Source organism: Perissodus microlepis, chromosome 22, assembly GCF_051167445.1.
Source record: "Perissodus microlepis isolate ML-2025 ecotype Zambia chromosome 22, ASM5116744v1, whole genome shotgun sequence".
NCBI lineage: Eukaryota > Metazoa > Chordata > Actinopteri > Cichliformes > Cichlidae > Perissodus > Perissodus microlepis.
In genome coordinates this window covers 16,470,489-16,487,325 of record NC_140481.1, presented here as the reverse complement: position 1 = coordinate 16,487,325, position 16,837 = coordinate 16,470,489, and the positions used below count along the sequence as shown (strand labels likewise).

At 41.1% G+C, this 16,837-nt stretch overlaps 1 protein-coding gene across 3 annotated transcripts in view; it reads right to left on the bottom strand.

Annotated features, from left to right (window-relative positions):
* Positions 1-16,837, bottom strand: part of LOC146362827 (uncharacterized) — a 58,685-nt gene that overhangs the window by 29,321 nt on the left and 12,527 nt on the right. For 2 of the 3 annotated variants that reach the window (XM_084920178.1, XM_084920179.1), the window contains exons 2-11: positions 8,252-8,320; positions 7,809-7,833; positions 7,689-7,706; positions 7,367-7,435; positions 6,062-6,198; positions 5,867-5,974; positions 4,210-4,267; positions 4,079-4,126; positions 3,652-3,720; positions 3,302-3,441 (exon numbers count right to left, since the gene is read on the bottom strand). In XM_084920178.1, coding sequence (XP_084776304.1) covers positions 3,302-3,441; positions 3,652-3,720; positions 4,079-4,126; positions 4,210-4,267; positions 5,867-5,974; positions 6,062-6,198; positions 7,367-7,435; positions 7,689-7,706; positions 7,809-7,833; positions 8,252-8,320 — 741 coding nt within the window. The other variant, XM_084920180.1, reaches the window with a different exon arrangement.

Sequence of the window (16,837 nt, the reverse complement as noted above, 5' to 3'; positions counted from 1 at the left end):
CAAAAGTCACTGGAATATTCCAAAATGAGCACAAAAGGCACCCATCTGTCACATGCGGGTATTCTAAAAAGCTGAGCTTAGAAAAAAAAAAAAAAAAAAAAAAATTACCAATACAGTGGGCTTCAGTTTGCGTTGAATCTCTTCAGGGATGTTAATGCTGGAGAAGAGACTTCTCCTTGAAGACAGCACCTTCTTGGCTCTCAGCAGGAGCAATCTACCGTCCGCTGTATCCATTGTTTGGCAAATTGTTCTGTGACCAGCTCAGTTCAAACAGACGATCCACATGCAATTCCAAAAGGAACTTAACAAAAAGCGAGCTTCTCTTTCAGAAAGCTGATACAAAAACCACTTGGTCAAGGAAAACATAGCGAGAGAGCCAAAAGGGAAAACAAAACACAAGAACAGATAAAAACAAGTAATCCCCAAAGAAAACCAACACCAAACAGGAACACACAAGGAAAAAAAAATCTGAACCAGGAATGGCTGGAAAGTTTGAGTACTGAATCATACACAGACAATCTAGCAAATGAGATGGGCAAATCAAGAAACTTATACACAGGGGGGACTGATTGGATAATCAACCACATGTGTGAAAGATACATATGTAGACACAAAGGGTAAGGAATTTACAAAATAAAACAGGAAGTCGTTTGAAGTGATGTCACAGAGGGACACAGAGTGACTTTGGTGGGTGGAGGGAGTGAACCAAACATAAATAAAATCTGAAATCAAAGCCTAGATTTCAATCTCAAGCAAACTGGTGGTTGACACTACCGCGAAACAGTCGCAAGAAGATCTTTCTGATGAAGAGGGTATTATTGACTTTTGAGGTGGAAAGAGTGTGCTTAATTTCTTTTATTAATAAATTTATATCTATTCATCATTTTGCTGACTGATTGAAAGAGTCTAGCAGTTATGTTCAAGCGTACCACAATTAGGTTCAGGAGCTGAATCAAAGAATCGTATTTGCTTGACGTAAAATTGTAAATAAATACATAAATACTGTCATCACCCACCACACAGATGGATCTTTGTTTTTCAGTGGTATCACAAATTCAATTTCTTGATGCATGCTCAATCATCCAGGTAAGTAAATCACCAAAGGTTGATTCTGTTCATCTGGACGTAGCGTTTTCAGAGGAAGAAACGTTTCGTCACTTATCCAAGTGACTTCTTCAGTCTCAGCTGACTGCAGGTTTCCCCAGTCTTATAAACCGTACATTTGCATAATGACTGAAACCAGCCCACTGAAGGGACAATGGGCTGGGAGGTCAGTTCCTTAATCTTAATTATGCAAATTCTCATGACCATTGATCAACAACCACTGATCAAAGCCCACTGATCAATGGCCATGAGTACCATTCACAAACCAGGTGTGTTTCCTTTTGGAACGGTCTTAATTCCACCTACTTCACATACAAGTGTCAGTTCTACAGGCAGAAACATGGGTGTGCCATGGGTTCCCCAGTTTCACCCATCGTGGCCAATTTGTACATGGAAGAAGTGGAAAAGAGGGCTTTGCTATCCTACCCTGGAACACCACCAGATCATTGGTTCAGGTATGTGGATGACACCCGGGTGAAAATCAAATCTCAGGACGTACCACATTTCACGGATCACATTAACTCGGTGGATCGACACATCAAATTCACCAGGGAGGATATGAAAAGTGGCAGGTTAGCCTTCTTAGGCTGTGAGATTTCCATCAGTAATGGGGAACATCTAAAAGCTGATGTATACCGTAAACCTACACATACAGATCAGTATTTAAGGTTTGACACTCATCATCCACTGGAACATAAACTGGGTGTCATTAGGATGTTACAACATAGAGCGAACACCATCCCCACAGACACAGCGGCCAGGGAAGAAGAAGAACCTCACACTAAGAAGGCCCTGAGTAAATGTGGTTATCCCAGCTGGACTTTTGTCAAAGCTGGGAAGGCGCCAAAAGAAAGCTCCAGGCAATCCAGAAGAGAAGGACAACCGCTGCCAAAGCGAAAACCTGTAGTGATCCCTTATGTTAAGTCTAATTGTTGAATGTGTCATTGTGTTTCTTAAATTTGTAAAGTTATAGTTCAATCTATAGGATCAAGACATTCCTTTGTCTCTGACCACCTCTCCAGCCACTCTGTGCTGAGGGAGGTTTTATCACAAGCACATCCCTTGTGAAGATTCTGTTTGATGTTAATTCCTGCTTTTATGATCCTTTTGGTGAGCAGGAAGTCACACGCATACAGAGACACATGCACACACACACACACACACACACACACACACACGCATACAGAGACACACACACGCACACACACACAGTGCCTTGTCTTTGTAACCAAGGGGGGTCTTGCGAGGGGAGGTGCTTTTGCTGTGATGTGTATTGTAGAGGTGGGAATCACCATACATCCCACGATACGATATTATTGCAATTTTTAAAAATATTTTGCGATATTCAGATTCTGTACATAAAGGTAAACTTTATCAATATTCATTTTATCTAATATCAAAGTCTCGCACTCAGTCTCTCTCATTTCAGTCAGTTTTATTGTTGACAAACTGAATGGTTTGTATTACACTCTAGTCCAACTTAACTGAATGCAACCATCTGGTACAATTATAGCTATTCTGAACTATGCAATTTATGAAAACTATGCAGCCCCTTCAGCAACTGAAGAATTTGAAAGTAAATTAAAACAAAATATAATTTTACATTAAATAAAAAAGTTTTAAACTTAATTAAAATAAAACATGTCTTAAATTAAAATAAGTAAACTGTCATGTTTATTGCTGCCAAAAAAAAGTTAAACACATTTGGACAGTGAAGGAATGTCAGGATTCTTGCTCAGAAAAAGGATCAACATGCTCTGAATTTTGTAACAAAATATCGATTTCTGCTGTCCCTGTATCGATACATTATTAGCAAACAAAATATCACGATACTACACAGTATCGATTTTTTCCCCCACCCCTAGTGTATTGTAACAGTTGTCAATAAAAAGGCGACGAGGACAGCTGCTCTTTGAAGGATTTGGGCTAGAGATAGGTGAGGAGTGTGAGCTCAGTGTGAGTCAGTCTTGTAGTTTAATTTGAAGATGAAGAGTTTGAAAGTCTGCATGATGACGCATCCACTCATATCTCAAATCTTAACTTCCCATTACATTAGCCCGACTACTTCAAATCATCTGATTGCCTTCTAAACAACTCAGCTGAACTCTCAAACTGTACAATTTGAAATCCTCTAAGTTACAGCTCATCTCAAGCAATTAACTTAATTAATATGGTCTTTGATGCCACTGCTACTTACAAAATACCAAAAGATGTGGTCAAAGCTCAGGACGTGTTTGATGATCACGTGGGCGCCGACTGTTAGGCCGCAGAGCGTGCAGAGGTAATGCTTCTTCTCATCTGCTCCGACACAAACGCACTCGACGAGGTGCTGCATGCCTGTAAGATCACGATGACACAGATAGTTTAGAGGGAAGGGAACCAGTTTGTCAAACTCTGCCTCACTGGTATGTCAAGGACGAAAAAAGAGATTGTTAATCATGCTGTTGAAGTGCTCCAAAAAATGAGCATTCTTTTACTTGAGCAAATGAATGAATGAGTTCATTTGAAAACAAATATGGCTTTGTTATTTTGGCGGTTGTTACTGACCAAGAAGCGGATGCTTCCTGTTGCTGTCTTTCTGGTAAGCCAGGATCGTCATCTTCCCTGGCTTGAAAGCTAAGAGGGAAAATGATTAGATTAAAGTGATTAAACACTGACTGAAAGACAGTAATAAAGAGTAAATGTGAACAGATATATATTTGGTAAATAAAGGTGCCACAACAAGATAAATGACAAAGCTTTAAGTCAAAATATGAAAACAAACCACGTAATGTGGCTGAAACATGATATGTGCGATACCATGAAGAGTTTCAGACTAGCCACAAAACAGACTTTGTAGTGAAGATGATTTCTATTGAGAAAATCAACCTCTGAAAACAGCAGATGGCAGCAGTTTTGATTCTAATTAAGCAGATGTTAAAACACTGAATTCACAACTTGATTGATCAGTGAGAAAAAAAAAAAGTGCACAAACCTTGAATCAGCTTGAGAAGCTTCTCATTTTCACCTAGAGTGAGCATCACTGCAAAGAAGATTCAGATCATTTTCAGCAGCGCAAAACGAAATAAAACTGTCACACAAACACTACATGGATCGATCTTATACCTTCTGAGTAGGTGCTGCTTTTAAGCTTTTCCATAAGACGATCAGGTAAATGCAGCATCTGCAGAGAGAAAATGCAGAATATAATTGTAGAACTGAACTGTAGCTATAAAAAATAAAAACACTTTTGTGATCAGCCTGCATTTCTCAAGATATTTTCGTATACCAGATAAAAACAGAGTGATCCACCTGATAAAAATTTTTTTATGGAAATTGGTTTGTTTGTCTAACTAGAAATCAAAAGGGTTATGTGCTGGATATACAGCAACTGACACTTTATTAGGTATATCTTGTTAGTATCAACTTGCCCCGTGCCACTGCAAATCTCTTGGACAAGTCTGTATAAACCCTAGAGGCGGTCATGTGGGAAAATCCCAGCAGATCAGCAGCTTTAAAACACCTGAACTAGCCAGTCTGGCACCAGCAACCACACCATATGTTCTGTCACTTAAATCATCTTTCCTCCTCATTCAGATGCTCAGTTTGAACTTCAGCAGGTCATCTTAACCATGTCTACATGCATAAATGAACCGAGTTACTGCCATGTGATTGGCTGAAGAAATACTTGTGCTAACCAGCGGGTGAACGGGTGTAACTAACAAAGTGTCTCATGAGTGTAGCTCATGTGGAATTGAACAAATTATTTTACTGTTACAATATAATCTACAACATTAACAATATAACAGATAGCTTTAAGACGGCATTAAGATGTCTAAACATACAGGCACATATTAACCTTTATTTCAGGTGCAGTTATAACTATTTTTATACACACCCTGCAGTTTGTGCTTCTTAAAGAGTTGAAGCTCAGCCAGTTAATTGAAGGTCAGAAGCTTCGTCCAGACGATCTATTGTGTAAGTGACTTAGAGCTACGGAAGGATTGCCTACACGCTTACAAGACACACGTGCCATGTTATTCATTATTATCTTTTATTCGTTTATATCCTCTTTATTAAGCTTTGAGTAGTGGCATTTGATTAAAGCATTTATTCAATATATTCCGTATATAGTTTCAGTTAGGTTGTTACACATATGAGAGTGGCTTCTGTCTGGTAAGAGGTCAGGAGTTTAGTTGGCGAGGTGAGACAGAGTGCATTTGAGGTCGAGACACACCGAACACAGTAGGTAGACTGATTTCTAGGTAAGAGTTCAGGCACAGTTTGTTGTAGGACGTGCGTCTGATGTTCCAGAGATAAGCGAGAGCAAAAAGATCTACAGGAAGCACCTGGCGTGGAGACGGAGAAAATGTTCTTTTCAAATGTGTCAAAAGTCGTCAACAGAACATTTGTGGTTTTGAAACTTATGCATGTGTTGTATCTGCTTGACGCAAGAGGGGGCGTAATAATACCCCGATGCTATAAAAGAACTGCTTGTGTATTGTTAGGAGGAGATCGATGCTGATTGTGTGACAGCGTTCATTAAAATCATTGTTTGACCCAACCCTCCTGGACCAGTGTTGTTTTGTATCCCTCCTCAATATCTGAAACCGTAACACTCATGATACGTTTACTTCCACGCTTAAAATCGCCCAACTCTAATCTGGTATATGAATCCTCCTACATTACTTACACACACACACACACACACACACACACACACACACACACACACACACACACACACACACACACACACACACACACACACACACACACACACCTGCAAGTCCATAGACGCTTCTTCTTTTACTCTGTTTTTGAGTTCAGTCTCTTTCATTTTCTTGCTGGGGATCCAGGAGAAACTCATTGCATTGGGATCCATGCAATTCTTATCAAAAAGCAAAAAAATTGAATTAATCTTACAAATTAAACACTAAATATTCCTGCTTTATATTTTATGTTGTACAGTACTCACAATGTAGTTGCTGTAATGGTCCATAGAAAAGAAGTGCCTTATAACATCCCTAGGTAAACTCTTCTCACCACAGATGTGACACAAGTAAAAAGAAGTCCGTGACTCTGGACTGAAACACAGACTCAGCGCAGACAAGCCTGAAAGAAAGTCAATTTCAAACAGGACAATTACTTCAAACATCAAACGAGCTCTTTTGTTTTAAACAGGCTGATGTAATACAATTCCACATTCATCTACATCTAGGTGATAAATCCTATGTTTGTCCAGTAGCATAAAACTTAAGATTTAGGTTCCTGAACTCGCTTAAATGCTGCTACAGTAATGCGAAAGGCAAACAAGTGTAGAAATCAATGACGATTTACTTTTAATACCCATATAGGGGCTAAAATGCTTCATTAAAGACAGTAACAGATTACATTAATCTATATTGTGCTGCACATAAGCACTCAAGTGTGTCTTGGTCATCAGCTGATTCTGCCAAGATGTCTCCCAACTAAAATCCTTCCCAGAGAACACTACTATATCTCTCCCATGAATTAAAATACATTAATAAAAGGTGCCTCCAGTTCTTATGAAAACTCAACACTCAAACATATTTGCATGAACTTTCATACAAAAATCTCTAAAATGGCGAACAAAACCCAACACCCACAAAACCAAACTTGTAGAGCAGGGTAGGTGTGATAGGTTTGTAGCTTAAACCTATTCGCTGGAACGTTCAAGACAATTCAACTACACAGCAAAAGCATTGAACACCAAGTAGGCAAAGTTCTTTGTGTTACTCATATATGAGGGAGAGAACCACGACAAGCGCCGTTCCTTCGCTTGACCTCAGTCGCTCTCGTCCGCTCCCCCGTAACACTGCTCTTTTATTGAGGTTACATGAATATACATAGGTTCATTAACATATGACGTCTACATACAAACAAAGAGTACCTTGCCTGTGCGTTGTTTAAGTATGTGTGTGTGTGTGTCCCCATAAATGACTTCCCTAAACCTGCTGGTCTGGAAGTCCAGCAGTTCATCTAAACAAAAGGCACTTAGACTAAAACAGACATAGATATGTTTATCCTGCCACAAAACAATAAGAGAAGGTACGACCTCTCCCATGCTCCCAGGATGTGGGTGTGAATGCCAGAGCACTCTGGAATGCACACAAAGTCTTTGCAGACTATTAAGGATCAAACCTCTACCAACATGACATTGATTATACAACTCTAAGCATATATGAGTAGATATTTCTAAGCATAAATGACAATCAACAATACAAATCTAACAAGGTGCACTTTGAGAAAATGTACTCACCCACAATGGGATGTTTGAGGCAATTCTTTTTTTCTGGATCCGCAAAAATGATATGGGGTACACCTTTGGCTTTAAAAAGCAAAAAGACATGTCAAAGTGACAGAACAGACTACCTTAAGCTTCCAATAAATAGGGGAGCCTTCTACACCCCGCTTTTTAGACCTTATTTAAAGAAAAAAATGACAAACTTCAGACAACCACCTCCTCGGGACCATCGTAAGCCTTTAGTTGCTAGTTCCAGTGCAAAAACTCTACACATTGCACAGCAATAAATACAAAATAAAAACACTTAACACCAAGAAGGAAGAAAAAACAAACTTACCAACATTCTGAAACGTATCTGAAAAGAGGTAAACATTAAAATGAAAAACAGAAAAGATGAAAATGTATAATAGATCAGAGTTCACATGAACACTAATGTCAAGTAAAAACTGAGCATTACCATTTGGGAAAAGGTCTTTCAGTGTCTGTGGGTAAAGAACAGGAAACATGCAGAGATGGTTTATTATTACTCAGGTAAATGTGGGGACTGTCTTATTACACTGTACCACAGTTAACTAATCTTCTCACTCAAATTAATTCTCCTTCTCCTCCTACCACATTACAGAGATAAATTAACAGGTGCATTTAGCCTTTGGCTGGTTAGCACCTTTCTATACTGGTTTGGTGTGTTTACATGCAACTTTGGGTAAAAACAAAAAAACAAAAACAACCCCCCCCCCCCTCCCAAAAAAAAACAAACAAAAAAAACACACCGAGACAATAGCCAATGCAAGGTTAACTTATAGATAAAGCTGTTTTTGTGTTCATTACTGAAGAAAGAATGTCATGCCCAAAAAAATAAAGAGATTTAAAAAACAAATGTATATTAAGTCTAATGCCCACCTGGTGATGTACACCTGAAAATATGTGCTTCTTGTAATCAAACAGCCTTCTAAATTTGTAGAGGCAGAGCTGTGGAAAAAAGACAAAAGGTGCATAAGTCAAAGGTTTTTGCTACACAGCTGAGAGTTTGGCAGATGTTATGGAAATTTAGTGCTTTACACTGTTGCCAGGCAGAAATCCAGTCATTTTAAACAAGTATTCTCTTCTCCAGAGACAGGAAGCAAGATACTGCCTTAATTGTGAAGATCCTGCAAGCCAGAACTTCCTCTACATGTAGGGGTCAAGGGATTAACACAGGTACGGGACAAAGAAAGCTGCATCTTAGTATATAACAAAATTATCTTCTACACAGGTTATTTAGGATTTAACAAACATAAGGCCCATGACCAAAGCCATATCAGCACACATTCAAAGTTCTCTCTTTTCCCCCAATGTGCAATCTAGGTTCGGTATAATGATTTAAAACAATATTGCCACTTAAAAAAAGCAATGTGTGCTACCCTTATAACCTGAACCATGCAGGCAATTTAAAAAAAAAAAAAAAAAAAAAAAGGATCCATGGAAACTGCTATGTAGACTCCCTAAACAACATCCATTTAGATGTGTATTTAAATGCCATGATACATTCTTGATCAACAGGTTTTTCACGTTTTACAGAGGTAGTGTCGAGGTGACACCAGTGTCACAGTTTCACCTCTGATACTGCTGGATAAACAGAAATCCACTCAGGAACGAGATCACACAGAGCTCAAGTTTCCACTCGCGAGAGGGAAGTAGTTGCCTCCAACCCACTTCAACTTCCTTCCCTCTGTAGGCTGCTTTTATTGTTTACACTCATGAACATTTAGAACACTTGCTGCTATGTTAGGCAGATTACAGAAACCAAACATAACTTTACATTGGAGACTTTATTTTATTTTCGCTGGAAGAGAGATTTAATTTTGAAGTTACTTTTTGTTTAATTTTGTATTTGTTGTTTGGTCAAGTTTGTAAGTCAGAAACACTGGATTGGCCTGTAAACACGGTTATAGTAGAAAAAGAAGCCAGTTTCTCTTTGTTTCCCCTCACCACCATTGTGATTTTTTTATTAAAATAAAATGTTTTTGTTTTTTTGTGGCCATAGGCTCCTGCCTTTCTTTCTTTCTGTTATGAGTTTGAGTAAATGAATCGCTGCTGTTGTAACTTTATTGTAGTTTATTGTTTGATAACAGCATTTTGGTTATTTTGTAAGTGATTTAAGTGTTAGTCACATGTTTAGTGAGAGCTGTTAATTATAGATTAAATTTTTTGCTAAAGGGGAGCATTTAACAGGTATTTCATTAGAAAACTGCGTTTCCCAGAATCCTTTGTGGTAGACGAAAGTTACTCTGGGTTTTTTTAGCTAGCAAGAAGAAAGTTTTCGGGAAGCCATTATATGTTGCTCTGATGTCGAGCAGTTTATTTGTTGTACATTCCCCTTTTTGAAGCCTTATATAAAAACTATCGTTTCTACAATTGATGTCCGATCCATTTTTTTGGCTAGTGGATTCGCCGCAATATTTTTTGGTGCCGAAACCCGGGAGAAATGAGCGAACAGGACTTACATGGAGCCGCGGCCGCCGAAGCTGCGGGAGTGGCAGATGACGAGCATCAGAGAGAAATGGAAAGAACAAAACGGAAACGTGGGACGATAAGAGGTGCTACCACACGACTTGTACATCAAATTGACTCCGAAATGGCTAAACCAGATCCGGACACTGACCATCTGAGCGCATTACTGGAAATGCTGTCGGCAAAGGAGCTCAGCTTGTATGCCTTAGATAGTGAAATAGAACGTAAAACAGCTCTGGATGACCTGGAAATGGAGATCGAAAGCGCAGAGGAATATAAGAAGCGCATCATCCTGTCCAAGAGCCGTGCACGGCGCATAATTAAGAGAAATGAGGATTGCCGCGAACGAGCCGCGCATCAAAGGGTGAGTGACGCTAGCTCTGCTCATTCATTGGCACAGAGAGCATCGGTAAAGCTTCCTAAGCTGATTATTCACAAATATGATGGAGATGCCAGTTTGTGGCAGGAGTTTTGGAGTCAATATGAAGCTGTTATTCACCACAATGATGCACTATGCAAAAGAGAGAAGTTTACCTATTTGAAAACCTATCTCACTGGCCAAGCAGCAAAAGCAGTTGCAGGACTGATGTTGACAGATGAAAATTATGACAACGCAATTGAGTTACTGCAAAACCGATTTGGAAGAAAGGATGTAGTAATTAGTGCGCACATGTCAAAACTGCTGAACCTCACCCCTGTTAAAAAATCCTCTGATGTGCATGCTTTGAGGCAGCTGTATGATGAATGTGAAATTCAGATCAGAAGTTTAGAGTCATTGGGTGTAGTGTCAGAAATCTACGGAAGCTTGTTATGCCCAATATTGCTAAAGATGATTCCAGATGATATAGTGCTTGAATACAGCCGTCAGAAATGGAGATGAAGAGTGGAAAGTGTCAGAAATGGCCACATTCCTACAGAAGGAGGTTCAGAGCAGGGAAAGAGCGCTGGTCGTACAACCCACAGAAAACTGAAAATAAACTGTACAAGCCACCGTTCAGCGATGTGAGGTTTAAAAGGCCTAGCATAAAAGGCCTAGCATACAATCTACTGCTGCCCTGTACACAGCCAGCCAGAAACAAAACACCTGTATATTCTGTGAGTGTGACGATCACAAATCGGAAAACTGCCCAAATAATGACACGCTTCAAAGAAAGGACAAGTTAAAGAGAATGGGGAGATGTTTTGTGTGTTTGGGACAGAAACACATTGCAAGATTCTGTAAGACCAAGAATGTGTCCTGTGAGAAATGTGGACGGAGACATCACGTTGCTGTGTGCGGTGGTGAAAGGGTGGATGTACAGGCCCCATCCCAACCAGAAGAAGCAGTGGTCTCCTCCGTGCTCCCTCATTCAGTAAGAGTGAAACCAAGTGAACAGAACACTGTGTTGCTACAGACTGCAAAGGTGTGGATTGAAGGCCCGTCAGGCAGAAGGATAGCTCGTTGCTTATTAGATGGAGGCAGCCAAAGAAGCTTCATACATGAAACGTTGGTGAAGAGCCTAAATTTACCAGTAATAAGGCAAGAGACATTGACACTACACACATTTGGGTCCTCCTTTCCCACAAGATCACAGCGCGGCATAGTGAAGGTTATGCTACAAAATATCTGGGATCCTAGCCAGAGTATTGTAATAGAAGCTGTGGAGACCCCACAAGTGTGCTCGGCAATAATGAAGGTTCCTGGTGAACAGATCCAGCATGAGCTTAAGAAAAGAGGACTACAACTGGCTGACTTCCCAGGATCCAGTGAGGAACCAGAGCTTGCTGTCCTCATAGGAGCTGACTACTATTGGCAGATCGTGACAGGAAGGGTGGAGAGACTTACAGAAACATTGGTGGCACTGGAGAGCACCTTCGGATGGTCTGTTCAGGGGCCAGTCTCTACATCAAGTGTTACAGAGGCAGCCTGCATGTTCATTCCGTGTGAGGAAGAGAAACTCCTCTCCAAGCAACTGAAAGCATTCTGGGAAATAGAGTCTCTGGGTATTACAAATGAGACAACAAAGAACCCAGAAGATGATGAGGCTCTGCAGATGTTTGAGAGAACGACTATGTTTAAAGATGGACGATATCAGGTGGAGTTGCCATGGAAGCCAGAAAGGGTAGAGCTCTCAGACAACTACAGAGTTGCCAAAAAACGGCTGGAAGGTCTGAGTAAAAGATTTAAGAAGGATGTCACACTCTTCAGCAGGTATAATCAAGTGGTGGAGGACTACTTGGACCAGAACATTGCAGAGGAAGTGACACCAAACAGCAGCACAGATTCTGTAATGTATTATATGCCTCACCATGCAGTGCTGAGAGAGGACAAAGCAACTACAAAATTAAGAGTGGTCTTTGATGCATCGTCCCATGAAGAAGGCTGTCTGTCGCTGAATGACTGCTTATTTACGGGGCCAAATTTGAATCCAGATCTGCTCAGTGTTCTCCTTAGATTTAGGGAACACGAAGTCGCCTTTCTGGCAGACATAAAACAAGCATTCCTGCAAATACGTCTTGCAGAAAGGGACAGGGATGCAGTCAGGTTCCTGTGGTTCTCAGGTGCACCGAATGGAGAAGTGAATGATCACCTGCGCATTCTGAGGATGACGAGAGTGGTGTTTGGAGTTACACCAAGCCCGTTTCTGCTTTCAGCGACAATTCAAAGACATCTAAAACAATATGAAACAAGCCAACCACAAGTGGTGAATACAATAAGGGAGTCACTTTACGTAGATGACTTCATTTCAAGTACACGCTCAGTGGAAGAGGCGTATCACATAACGACGAATGCCAAAGAAATACTGGCGGTTGCTGGTATGGAGCTTTGCAAATGGATGACAAACTCAGCTGAACTGAGGCAGAAATGGGAGAAGAGCTCCACAAACTACATGATGGCACCTGAGACGAATGGAGTAGCATTAATGGTGCTTGGATTAGTGTGGAGGCCAGAGCCTGATGATTTCACCTTTGACCTTAGTTCACTAGTGAGGCTTCTAACAGAGAAGAAAGGAACCAAACGAAGCGTGCTGCAGTCCTCAGCACGAATTTATGACCCACTTGGGTTTCTGAACCCCTTCACCATTAGGGTCAAGTGCATGTTCCAAGCAATGTGGGAGAGGGGGCTCTCCTGGGATGAAGAATTGCCACCAGATCTGGCACAAGAATGGCAACAGTGGTGTTCAGAGCTTACTCAGTTACACCAGCTCGCCATACCAAGGTGGTACCAAATCAATATGCAACAAGAAAGCAAAGAGGGCTTGGAATTACATGTGTTTTGTGATGCCAGTGAAAGGGCATACAGTGCTGTGGCCTATCTGCAAGGCAAAACACGAGAAGGAGAAACGACAATGAGCTTGGTCGCATCTAAAGCCAGGGTGGCTCCCCTAAAGAAAATGACGTTGCCACGTCTGGAACTCATGGGAGCCGTGATTGGGGCCAGATTGGCGAACAACTTGATCATCTCGCTGAAGATGGAGCAAGCCCAAATAAAAATGTGGACTGACTCCATGATCACTTTGCAATGGATTTGCAGTTCGGCACAAAGGTGGAAACCGTTTGTTGCAAACCGAGTGACTGAGATCCAGACTCTTACGAGTCCATCTTCATGGTCACACATCCCAGGGAAGGCTAATCCCGCTGACCTGCCCACAAGAGGACAATCAGTGGAGGCCCTACTACAAAACCAGCTATGGTGGAATGGCCCTAGTTTTCTTGTATCAGAAGATCGGATACATGAGTCTGAAGATGAAAACATTTCAGACGAAATGAATGTAGAACTTAAATCCAGTTATCAAATAGCCATGCAGTTTGCTGCTAATGACATTGACATCTGTGAACCAATACTGAAGCTTGAGAGTTACAGCAAACTGAAGAGAGTGCTCAGAGTGACAGCATGGATTAGGAGATTCATAGCTAATGCAAAAACAACGATGCAACCAAAGATGCGAGGTGAGCTGACAGCAAATGAGCTTCTTGATGCTGAGAAGTACTGGATTAAGGTTGCACAACATCACAGTTTTCACCAGGAGGTCCAGAGACTGAAGGTAGGAAAACCTATGATGAATGACAGTAAGATTCAGGAACTGAAACCATTCCTTGATGAAGATGAGCTCCTTAGTGTTGGAGGCAGGCTGCAGCAGTCGGACTTCACATTCAGAGAGCAGCATCCTTGGATTCTGCCAAACAAACACAGATTTTCAGAACTGCTGATACAGGACTGTCACAAAAGGGTGATGCATTCAGGAGTGAGGGACACTCTTGTACAAGTAAGAGAGAGATATTGGATCATCCGGGCTCGGCAGCTGGTTAAGAGCATTGTGACCAGATGCACTGTGTGTAAGAGGTTTAAGGCAAAGGCTGGGCATCAGCTAACTGCACCTTTGCCTAGGGACAGAATATCCGAGTCACCACCATTCGAAGTTACAGGTGTGGATTTTGCTGGGCCACTCTATGTGAAAACAGAGGATTCTGTGAAAAGATCCTACATTGCCCTATTTACCTGTGCTGTGACACGAGCGGTCCATTTAGAGCTTGTGTCAGATCAGTCAACTGAGACATTTTTGCTAGCGTTGAAGAGATTCATTGCCAGGAGAGGGCTATGCAGAGTTATCTATTCTGACAATGCCAGAACATTTAAGAGAGCAGACCAAGATTTGAAGGAGCTGTGGAAGACAATTAAAGACCCACATTTGCTGGAGTTTTTCTCGGAAAGAGGAATTACTTGGAAGTTCATTGCAGAAAGAGCAGCCTGGTGGGGTGGATTCTGGGAACGTCTTGTCAGATCAGTGAAAATCTGCCTCAAGAAGGTGTTAGGTAGAGCTTCACTCCACTTTGAAGAAATGTGTACTGTGTTGGCGGAAGTCGAAGCGACTCTGAACTCTAGGCCTCTCACCTTTGTGCACAACGAGGTAAATGAACCGCAACCACTTACTCCAGCCCACTTTTTGGTGGGCAAACGACTGACATCTCTACCACCCAAGTCAATCCCGAAGGACACACACCATCCAACACCTAACAAAGAGGACATTACTCGGAGATGGAGATACCAGCAGAAACTCATGACCAACTTCTGGAACGCCTGGAGAAGGGACTATCTGTTGGAGCTGAAGTCAGCTCATTGCTGTGACGCTTCAAAGCCTACACCCCTAAAACTAGGGGATGTCGTGCTCATTAGGCATGACAACCTCCCCAGACAAGTGTGGAAACTTGGAAGAATTGAAGAAATGTTTCCTGGTCGAGACGGTCTTGTTAGATCTTGCTTAGTTCGCATGACAACGAGGACTCTGTTAAGAAGACCGATTCAGTTGTTGTATAACCTGGAGCTTTAGATGAACAGATTGTTCATCGGGGGGGAGGATGTTGTAACTTTATTGTAGTTTATTGTTTGATAACAGCATTTTGGTTATTTTGTAAGTGATTTAAGTGTTAGTCACATGTTTAGTGAGAGCTGTTAATTATAGATTAAATTTTTTGCTAAAGGGGAGCATTTAACAGGTATTTCATTAGAAAACTGCATTTCCCAGAATCCTTTGTGGTAGACGAAAGTTACTCTGGGTTTTTTTAGCTAGCAAGAAGAAAGTTTTCGGGAAGCCATTATATGTTGCTCTGATGTCGAGCAGTTTATTTGTTGTACATTCCCCTTTTTGAAGCCTTATATAAAAACTATCATTTCTACAATTGATGTCCGATCCATTTTTTTGGCTAGTGGATTCGCCACAACAGCTGCTGCATTTGGGCGCCCCCTGAGGAGGGTGCGTTTGCTCACAGCTGAAGGAGGGTGCCGTTAAAACAGTGCGATTATTAATTTGTGATGGTTGCTTCGGTTAGCTTCAAACAACATTATTAGCAAACTTACTCATGGGCAAATATAAAAAAAATAAATAAATCGCCCTTGTAAAAATGATCGACGATAGATAGGGTTGGGCAATCGGATGATCATATTGACTATCTTGCTTCCTCTACTTCTGTACTATTGATTCATTAAACCATCAGGAATCCTCACATAAACATTTATCGTGTGGGAAAAAAGTTAGCATTCATCCTCCAGCTTCACTGCGTTTATGTTATGCTAACATAGCTGTGTCGCTAGCGATAATGTAGCATATCATTATATACTAGTTATCCCAACTTCAGTAACCCCACAAACGTCACTGCTGTTAGTTTCCTGTCTTCATTTATTTTGGGAGGGACAGCAGAGCTGTACGTTTTAATTTATTCTGAAATCCCTCACTCAGAATATGGTATGTCATGTTTAGTAGAAACTAGCAAGCCAACTTCCTGCTAACTTCTAACTCCGTAAAAATTAATAAATTCTGTTTTCATGGATGCCTGGATGTTAAACTTAATTGTTACACATGGTAAAGCAGCAACACTGATCATTTTATAGATGAAGGAATTTAGACATTTTTTAACTCTCAGCGATGCCACAGTGTTCGTTTGACTTTAGGACCTGAAGCAGAGTTTGGACCCCGATTACTTCGCTGCTCCTGACTACGGAAGCTGTAATTCTTTGACAATCCATCAAGCAGTGCGGCTTCGTACCTTACCAAAGCCGTACTAAAATATCTGACAGATTTTTGAGCGCCGTGTACCACATAAAATCGGTTTGAGGTCACTAAGCATGACCAGAACCATAAGGCGCACTGTCATTTTTCCACAAGTCTCCAGCCTCCTGCAGATCTGAGGGGCACTTCCTCAGTCTGTTACACTTATACTTTTTTTTGGTTTCTCATTCAGCGCCTACTTTTCCTGTTATTCAGGACGGTTTCGATCAAAACATCTCGTTCCTCATTTAACATTCTTATCTTTTCCTTTTACAGTCTTACACATCGATTCACCTCTCCTTTTATGGTTTTGCCCATCATCTCTGTCTCCCTTTCTTTGCGCACATCCTCATTCTCTATGAGTGTGGGTGGTTATATGTGGGGTCTTTAAGCATGTCAAGCTCCTTACGTAGTTCTGCTTTTGCCTATACTTATCAAGATGTGTCAGACGGCAGTTAATGCTGCCTTTCTG